The 9,862-nt window shown below is 40.6% G+C and overlaps 1 protein-coding gene across 3 annotated transcripts; it reads right to left on the reverse strand.

Moving 5' to 3' along the window:
- Positions 6,444-8,776, reverse strand: ARL4A (ADP ribosylation factor like GTPase 4A). 3 transcript variants are annotated; one of them, XM_018047365.1, is made up of 2 exons: positions 8,598-8,776; positions 6,444-7,464 (listed from the first exon to the last, which is right to left on the reverse strand). In XM_018047365.1, the coding sequence occupies exon 2, from the start codon at positions 7,373-7,375 to the stop codon at positions 6,773-6,775; it is 603 nt and encodes a 200-aa protein (XP_017902854.1). In that variant the 5' UTR covers positions 7,376-7,464; positions 8,598-8,776; the 3' UTR covers positions 6,444-6,772. The 3 variants fall into 3 exon arrangements, with proteins under 3 accessions (XP_017902854.1, XP_005679034.1, XP_005679035.1); XM_005678977.3 differs by lacking the exon at positions 8,598-8,776 and adding an exon at positions 7,896-8,498 and having other exon boundaries at positions 6,444-7,467; XM_005678978.3 differs by lacking the exon at positions 8,598-8,776 and adding an exon at positions 7,896-8,028.

Raw genomic sequence — 9,862 nt, forward strand, 5'->3', positions numbered from 1 at the left:
TGAGCACCAAAGAATTGATGCTTTAGAACTGTGGTGCTGGAGGAGACTCTTGAGAGTCCCTTGGACTGCAAAGAGATTCAACCAGTCCATCCTAAAGGAAATCAGTCCTGAATACTCACTAGAAGGACTAATGATGAAGCTGAAATTCCAATACTTGGCCATCTGTTGTGAAGAGCTGACTCATTTGAAAAAACCCTGATGCTGGGAAAGACTGAGGGCGGGAGAAGGGGATGACAGAAAATGAGATGCTTGAATGGCATCACCAACTCAATGGACATGAGCTTGAGTAAACTCCGGGAGTTGGCGATGGACACGGAGGCCTGTCATGCAGTCAGTCCATGGGGTCGCAAAGAGTTGGAGACAACTCAGCGACTGAACTGAACTGAACTGAACTAATAGGTTAAGGGAAACAAGCAGTTCTCATTTTAATATTTAAATATACACCAGTCCACTGGAAGCCTACAGTTTCTAAACACTTGCTACTCAGTTATTCTGTTTCTACATTAAAAAGAAAAAAAAAATAATGACTATTCATATTCTTGCTGACATTACATAGAGCTGCAACAGGAAGGTAAGAGTTCTTTTACAACCAGAGACCATTTTATATCAGATGTTTCCCAATGCAAACTACAAGATCTTCAATTTTCACCATACAATTCTGCAAAGTATAGGTCTCAATCTAAAACTGAAAAATAAAAATTGCCTAGAAAAGCATTTTTCTTGAATGAGGAAAATATTCATGTTGTTTAATTTATAAAAGAGAGGCTTCTAAATTATGGTATGTAAATTATTTTTAATTCCAAGTGTTTTTTTTTTTTGGCTGTGCCAGGTGGCTTGTGAAATCTTAATTCCCTAATCAGGGATTGAACCCTTGTTCTTGGCAATTAAAATGTGGAGTTCTAACCACTGGATTGCCAAGGAATTCCCAGTTATATCAGATATATTGGAATAATTGTATATGTGAAGTAAGCCAGAGTCAACATTTCTAAAAGCAAATAAAAGATTTTGTGAAACAAATGTACCTACACATGTACCAGCTGGTGGTAGCCAAACATGAAAAAAAATTTTTTTTACTATAGCTCCCTAGTAACCTAAGGACAAAAGAAACTACAACTATTGCTAAACCACTTACAGTAATTGTATTGTGTTAGTATTGTTATTATTTTGAAAACATAATGAGATTAGAGTGGAATAAAGGAAAGAAATAAGCATGTATCACTGGTAACTAGGATTTGGGACATAAGTGAAAAGAGGTAATAAGTAGTATGTCTGAGATTAGGTAAAGATGCTACCATTTTGAATTTTAAGCTTGGAACAGAAATTATCAGTGTGAATTAATGATATATCTTTTTTGAACAACAAAAAAAAGTCCTATTCCATTCACTGAAAAGGCCTAGAAATGATGCAAACCCAGTGGGGTATACGGAGGACTCTCTCTACTTTTTCCCACTAAAAGAAACAAGGAATTTTAGAAAAACCATAAGGCAGAAATTTCTTGTAAAACCAAAAAGTAAAGAAATTATTAAAGATTACCAGGGTTAAGTTAAAGGACTCAGTTCTCCAAAGACAGGACAATTTAAGCATGAACAGGGGTAATAACTACAGAGGGTTGAAATATATCAAGTTCAAATGGGTAAAGTTATAATTATATTCAAGAGCCTCCCAGGTGGTGCAGTGGTAAAGAATCTACCTGCCAGTTGAGGAGCTGTGGGTTCAATTCCTGGGTCAAAATCCCTTGAGGAAGGAAATGGCAAACCATTCCAGTGTTCTTGCCAGAGAAATCCCACTGAGAGAGGAGCCTGGTGAGCTACAGTCCGTCCATGGTGTTGCACAGAACTGGACAGGACTGAGCACTGGCGCACACACCTTGCCTTTCCTGTAAGAACTGAACTTCAGGATAAGCAAGTCATCACTGGGAGAAAGTTTCTTATCAGCCAGTCCTGTCCAACGCAACAGCCACATTCATCTGTGGGCTATTTAATAAAATTAAAAATTATAGAACTTTCCTGGCAGTCCCATGGTTAAAACTTTGCCTTCCAATGCAGGGGGCGCAGATTTGATCCCTGGTCAGGAAGCTAAGATCCCCCATGCCTTGCAGCCAAGAAACCAAAACATAAAACAGAAACAATACTGTAACAAATTCAATAAAGACTAAAAATGGTCCATATAAAAAAAATCCTAAAAAACAAAAAAATTATGTTCCTCAATCACACCAGCCACACTTCAAGCATTCAATAACCACATGAGGCTAGGGGCTACCACACTGGATAGTGTAGATACAAATTCTTTCTGTCATCACTGTTATTAGATGTAGTTGTTTAAGACAATTTCCATCAATGAACACTACCAGTACAAAAAGGGACAGACATGCTACCTATGGGTCAAAGTATAAAATATTACCTTTAATGTGGTCTTGGGGAAAAAAAGAAAAGTGAGAGTCCATACAAGGAACATGTTAAACACCAAAAGGGAGATGCATTCAGCAAGATCTCGAGTGTGGGAAACGATACAAAAATAAAATTGCAATGCGGGGGAGGGGAAGGGAAGGGACAGAAAGAACAAGGAGACATGGAGAGGGAGGAAGAGAGGAAGAATGGGGTGTGGGGGGACAGGAACAAGAGAAAGGATGTATACAGACATATCAACCAATCACAATACATGTACAATTACTGATTGAATCTTGATTGCAAAAAACTTGTATAAATTTTCATCTGGGAAATAGAAACACTGAATAGATATCTGATTACTCTGAAGCAGTAGTATTAGCTTCTTTTTTTTTTTTTAACATGCGATGATATTGAGATTGTTTTCTTTTTTAACAGTGCTTATCTTTTAGAGACACATACCAAAATATTTATAAATAAAATTTCTAGGACTCGCTTCAAAATAATACAAGGGTCGGGAGAGAAGAAAGGGGACAGAGAAAGATGGGAAAATAGACAAAATGAGACTGACCAAAAGTTGATCATTGCTGAAAGTAATCCTTGAGAGACACCTGTGTGTTCATTATGGTATTCTACTTTTGCATAAGCTTGAAATTTGTCATCATAAAAAGTTAAAAGATTTATTTTAAAACTAGAGCATCATTGAAATGAATCAACTTCAGCATCTCTCCTCAACCACCCATGTTTTAGGAGGCTGAACTTAAGATATTTATCACAGTTCACAAGCAAAGCTCTCTTTTGTTTACATGCCTGTGGATAGATAAAAAGGTGTAGGATGTGATACTTATTTATTGAGTTCTTATCAAATGCTTGGTGGTAAAGTGCTAAATAATTTATATTGTTTCATTCAATCTTCTCCAAATTCTACGCAGTTATCTTTATTTTACCAGGAAGAAATGCACACCATAAGAAGTTTCAAAGAACTTGCCAGAAGGTCCCCTGGGTAACAGCCTCTCCAGCCAGGACTTGAACGCCCATCTAACCTCAAATCTCGTATGCTGTTTTTAGAAAGAGTACACCTAACATCCCCCTAAACGAGTCTCCCAGATAGGTATTCTTACATTTCTATCTTACATTCATAGAACCTGACACACGCTTCAGCTGTGGTGTGTTGAGACTATCATCTCTGGTTGTCACATATTTTAATACAAACTTTATGATTAGTTTTACATGGTACATTGGTTCACGTTAAGCTTTAAACATCCCTGTCTTTCATGTAATTTGTAACTGAATCTGGTCTCTAAATCACCTTGCTCTCACTCTATTCAAGCTGATTCTTTGAAACTAAGTGTCGTATTTAATATTCTGCTGAAGTCCTACTGTGGTAAAATACACATAAAATTTTCTATTCAGTTATTTTTAGATGTATAATTCAGTGACTATTTAGAATAGTCACTAAATGTTGCACAAACATCACTTCTCCCACAGGATGTTCTGCTAAATTTAAACCCTAAATGCAAAATTCCAACCTCAAATGACGGTATACTCAAGATTCCAAGTTCTTTTAACTAAATATTGACTGTTACATCATCAAAAGTTTAAAGAAACATTCTTTTGCATCTCTGTTATTGCTGAAGAAACCATTTTGTTTACATCATTCATGAAATTCTATTAAATAGAACCCTGCAACACTCTACCTTCTAAAGACCTCTTTCCAGGTCAATATGAATAATTAATCAAACATTCTTTAAGTGTCAAATGCCTTGTACAGACAAAAACATTTCACATCCCCCCTTTCCCTCTGTTCAGAATCCATCATCCTTCTATACATACATATATATATTTAAACCAATAACTTCATCTTTGGCTTCTAATGTATTTTTCCATGATTACTTCTTAGTAATCTTTGCTGGCTATTTAAGCATATAACTTTTTCTTTTCTAAATGTTTATAATCTAATTTAGAGCAACTATGGACATTTAAAATTAAGTCTAAGTATCAAAATCTTTTTTTAAAAAACATTTTTGATAGCAATTTAGATTTAGCCATTGCAGTTCTTAATATTTGGTATTAAATCAAATAAATTCAAATAGAAGGAAATACTTTAGAAATATACTTTAGAAAAGGTGTACCTTAATAAAAAAAATAGATATAAAAGTACTGTCGAAAATCCTCAGGGTTTATTTCAAGACTCCTTATTATCCTATCCTATACTATCAACAGCTAAAATGGGTGGTGAAGAAACTGAACTTAGCAAACTGGAAAATTGTATGAGTTTTCTAGTTGAAAATGTGTTTTATAAATAAAAACTAGTACAGTGTCCACACCATTTTCTCTTTTCTTATTGTTCACTAAATATGAAATTCTTAGATACTGTAGATTTGCTTATCAAGTTCTTGCAAAGTAAGACTAACACCTAAACCCTCAAGAGATAATTTTACTGTTTTACACAGAACTACGTACAGGAAGGCTGAAAACCTAAATTGATTCAGATTTTTTCTCAGCAAGCTTTACTAATCCATCCTGGATCTAGTGATGTATGGAGCATACATCATGATCTCAGAGTGAGGGTAATAAAAAAGGTTCTCCCAGAAAACCACTTCTTAGTGCCTGTGTCACATGACTATAAGACCATGTAACCCAGCTTTCAAGGTTGTTTTCAACTACTAATGAGTAAATATCAAAAGTGTAAATATATACATTACAACTCAAAGCCAAACACTTCTCCTATTGCCTCAAGTAGTTTATTGGTAGTTATTATCCACATTTCTATAAATATAAACATTCTAAGTGACTGTCACTAGTGCAGGTATTAATACACTTAACACGTGAAGGCTCCATAAGAAGCTACTTCAGTTTGTGTGTAACAAGAACCAAGTTTCCAAAAACTCCATTTTTTAAAAAAAAGCAAAAGTAACAACAACAACAAAAAACCAACCCAAAACCAAACCCTGCTAGCAAAGTGCATTTCTTTTGGTTATCTTCAAAACAAATAGGTGTTGGCTTTAACACACAGAAATCATGTTGATTTGCTAACATGTCATCACGGGAAGCAAGTCTTCACTTGCAGATAAGAATTAGGTAAAGGTTTGCCCTCCTTTTAATTTAGAGCATTTTTTGGAGTCCAACATAAACAGTGCTAGTGAATTTTCACAGAACACAGCTTTCCTACTTTCCCCTTCATTTTCTATAATCGTAATTCTTATCTGCAGTACTGTATCATTTCTCTCTACCTTATAATAAAGACTAGACTGCCTGCATAACAGTTTGTAAACAAAAAAATTAAAGCTCAGAGCACATAAAGATATCGCTTACATTTTCACTGCACAGTGCATTAGGTGGTGTTTATAAAGCTTCTGCTCTTCTCAAAACACTACAAAAATATATGAAAAACCACATCTGTGTTTAGCCAGCAAATAAAACAAATAATTTACAACTGGAATACTTTAGAGACCAGGTATTGTAATTACATCCTCTTGACTGAATTCATCAATTGCTTTCTTCATAACTCCATATACATATCAAAGCTTATGCATTTAAGATTAGTCTACATGCCCAAATCTACTATATAAGAGTTACTTTAGGTTCTTCAACTGAAAGTAATTCTGACAACAAAATATTTCCACAGCCCTAAGCCCCCCAAAAGGTGTTTAAAACCTGACCGTGTAAAAAGATGCATAGCTGTTTCTAAAAAGTAAAAGACTATACACCAAAACATGCTTTGTCAGAAAAACTAACCCATGCATTTGAATATGCCCTAAACACCTTTTTATTATTTGAAGTCAGACCAACTTAAACATCGTCTAGAATTAACATATAGCATTACAGTATTTAATTCCAGAAAATGTCAAGATTCATTTGGCCAAATCTTAAGAAACCAACACTTCCTCCTTGTCCCTGACCGGTTGGACCAATGTGATCAATATAACTGTATATGTAACAATCTACTTTAACATTTCCTTTCATTAGCACTGTATCTTAACATACAAAGCCTTGCATACAATTTCTTTGCAAAGGCTTCCCCCGACCCACAAAGATGTAAGCACAAAACACCAGGCAGACAATCTTCAAAGTTTTATTTCACTAACTTCAGGTCAACTTTCCCCAACTGTTTTCTGGTCAATTTTCTATCCTTGCTTTTCTTCCCCAAAGGGCAGTACCAGAAGATTCGTGGGGTAGGGAGAGAGACCATTTGAAGAAGCACTGCATTTACTCATATTACTCATCTTCCAAAAGGCAACAGAGTTGGACATCTGATTGTTCAACAAAACAAAGCTTTAACAGCATCCAGGAAGGCAGGCAGGCAAACCAGGCTGAAGACACTCTTCCATTTGACAAAATCAGACCAGAGAAAACCTACTCCACACAGATATAAACGGTATCACCATTCATCTTTTCTTTTTCTGTTGCCGCAACATTTTTCTTCTTTTAATTATCATATCATGTAGTTTCTCGAGTCCTTCCTTCAGTCCATCGCCTATGATCGCACAGGTGGGCTGCAAATGCCAGGGCGTTGATGAGCTCAGTTCACCCATTGCTAACAATTTCTCAATTTCTGAGAGAGACAGTGAGTTCCTCAGGTCTTGTTTGTTAGCAACTATAAGCACAGGGACCCCTTGATTTTCTGATATCCTTGTTATTTTATGCAGTTCAGTTTTCGCTTCTTCCATCCTTTCAACATCAACAGAGTCCACGACAAACACAATGCCATCTGTGCATCTGGTGTATGACTTCCACAGTGGCCTTAACTTCTCCTGACCACCTACATCCCAGAAGTGGAAAGTGACTGTTTTAGAATTTCCCAAGGTTACCTTAATTTTTTCCGTGTTAAATCCTTTGGTAGGCACGGTATTTACAAATTCATTGAACTGCAGCCTGTATAACACGGTTGTCTTTCCAGCACAGTCCAAGCCCAGGATGACAATGTGAAAGGACTGAAATGAAGGCAGGCTGGACAGGATAGAAGTCTGGTCTGACAGTCCATTCCCCATTTCCAGTTGCAGAGAAGTGTTCCAAATTGAAAAATGCTTTCTTCTTACTCTTTTAAGAACTTCTCTTCCCAGGAGATCCAGCTACCAGACTGCTGAGGGGGAAAATGAAGGTTATTCTTGTGAAATAATGTACAACTGTTCTCTCTTCCTGCTAAAATAAGCGACACGAGGAACTTGATAAATAAAAGTTGCCTCAGTAAACAAACCAAATGAGGTAAGAATCATAGGCAAACCGAGGCGAACGACAGAATAAGCACTGCCACTCAAATTCTTTAACATTCACTGAAATTACAGTAATATGTACTTTACTCCTCTGGGTCCCTAGATCTCAGAGACCTCATATGGAGACAATCTACCAGCAACTGGTCCAAGTCGCAGTAACCACGTAAGTGCCTTTTTTTGGCAGAAAATTTTAACACATAATCTGATCTTCAGGATCTAATTCCACAAGCTTAACAGCATACCCAAGGTCACTATTATCTTACGCCCGCCACCCCCTCCCAAAATACAACGTTCTCACCTCCTGAGTTGGAGCGTGGGTCCAAATGAGAAAGCATTGGTAGGCTTCTCGGCACTGGGGCGGACGAGCACCCCACGCCCGCTCAGCTAAGCTCTCCAGGAAGCTCTGGCGGTTGCAGCACTAGAAACCCTGGTTCCAGACTCGAACCACGCCCACCCCCCCACGGCCCACCCCCGAGCCCGAATCCCATTGGTCACCTGAGTCAGCGCGTCCACGCCACGCCAGGCCCCGCGCCCTAATTGGTGAGAGTAACTGCCGCTCCAAGCGCGGCGAAGTCGGGCTCTCCCTCAGACCAAAAGCACCACCTGTTGCCCTCCAGTTAGAAAACAAGGCGCCTGCAGAGGGAGCCGAGCGACCCCTGTAGGGGAAAGGGAGACTCGCCGGCCAGCGAGGTCCCCGCCGCCCCGCTCGCTCCGCCCGCCCGGGCGCACCTGCAGCGCAGCCCAAGGACGCCGCGCCGAGGTGCTCACATCCGAGGCCCGCGGTCACCGCCGGCATGTTAACTCCTTCTCCTCTGGCCGGAGTGTCCTGCCTACGGCCGCGCGGGTCCCCAGCCTTGAGTGATCCCAACCTGGTGCACCCGCCGGGGAAGGCCCGCTGTCCTCGCAGCACGATCCCTCGTCTGTTTCCCTCCGCACCCGGCCAGCAGGTCTCCCTCAGCAGGGCGCGGCCACATCAGTTGCCCGTCCCGCGGCGGCTCACCTGACTAAATGTCCTTCCCTCGTCCGGATCCAGCGTGGCTCTCTGCCACTCGGGAGTGCCTTGGTACCAGCGGGAGGGCGCCGGCGAGGCCTGGGCGGTGGCAGGGGACGAGACGCCGCTTCCAGGGGCGCTGGCCCGGCGCCGGGCAGCCCTAACGGTGCTCTGCCGACCGCCCCCGGCGCCTGCCGGGGCCCCGCCCCCTTCCCGTGCTCGCCCGGACGCGGGCCAGTGGGGGGCGCACTGGAGCCGGGTCTCCTAGCAACGGCAAAACAGGGTCAAGTTCAAACCGACCCGGGAGCTGGCTAACGGCGGGCGGGTGTGGTGGGGTTTCCGGCCTCAGCCCCGAGAGCCGCAGCTGTTTCAGAAGCTTACTGCAGCCGGCCGCTATCTTTGGGCGGGCGCCACCCTGCGCCGCCTGGCTTCAGGGCATCCTATGGCGTCCTCGGGGCGGTGGCCGGTGACTCGGGGTCAGGGATTTCAGAGGACTCCGGACGGGCGGGCCCCTTTATGTAACGGGGTGACGTGGACGTGCCCCAGTAGCTGCCCGGAGAGTCCTGGGCCAGACTGATGTCTGTAACACATCCTCCTTACGCTGAGCAAATAAATGCTCTCTGCCACGCGATCCTAGTAACATCTCGGTGAGGTGGCGACAGGTAGAAATAGGCCGATTTTTACAGATGAAGAAATCCTCTCGCTGTTTCAGGTAATCCAAGGAAAATTAGTAGTGGTCCTGAAATTTATCCGCTAATCACTAAATCCATAATACTTTCCACTGGATAAGTTTGACTCATTGCAACAGTGTGCTTGACCCATAAATGTGCAAGTATTTATTGAACACTGTACAGCAGTAGGCACAATTCTGTGTGTCTGGGGATAGAATGGTGAGCAGTTCAGACCTTGTCTTCGCACTCGTGAAATATTGAAGTCCGTGAGAGAAAAAGAAAGTAACCAAATATCCACATGAATAAATGTAATTGCAAAACATGAAATTCAGAGTACTTATAACAACAATTAAGGAGGAGTACTGGTAAAGATCTGAGAAATCTTTAATAAATATCTTTTTGGTGGAGGCTGTAAGATATTGGAAGAATTTTTATGGTGCACTGTTTTCCAAAAAATTGCACTTTTATAAAATGGATTGAAATTTCCTCAAGAAATTTCCCAATTTTTCTCAAGACCATTATTGCTATATTTGTCTCCTTATGACTAGCATTATCACACTAGATCAAAAAAAACTGACGTAAAACCTAAAGACTAACCTAAGC

Source organism: Capra hircus, chromosome 4 (assembly GCF_001704415.2).
Source record: "Capra hircus breed San Clemente chromosome 4, ASM170441v1, whole genome shotgun sequence".
NCBI lineage: Eukaryota > Metazoa > Chordata > Mammalia > Artiodactyla > Bovidae > Capra > Capra hircus.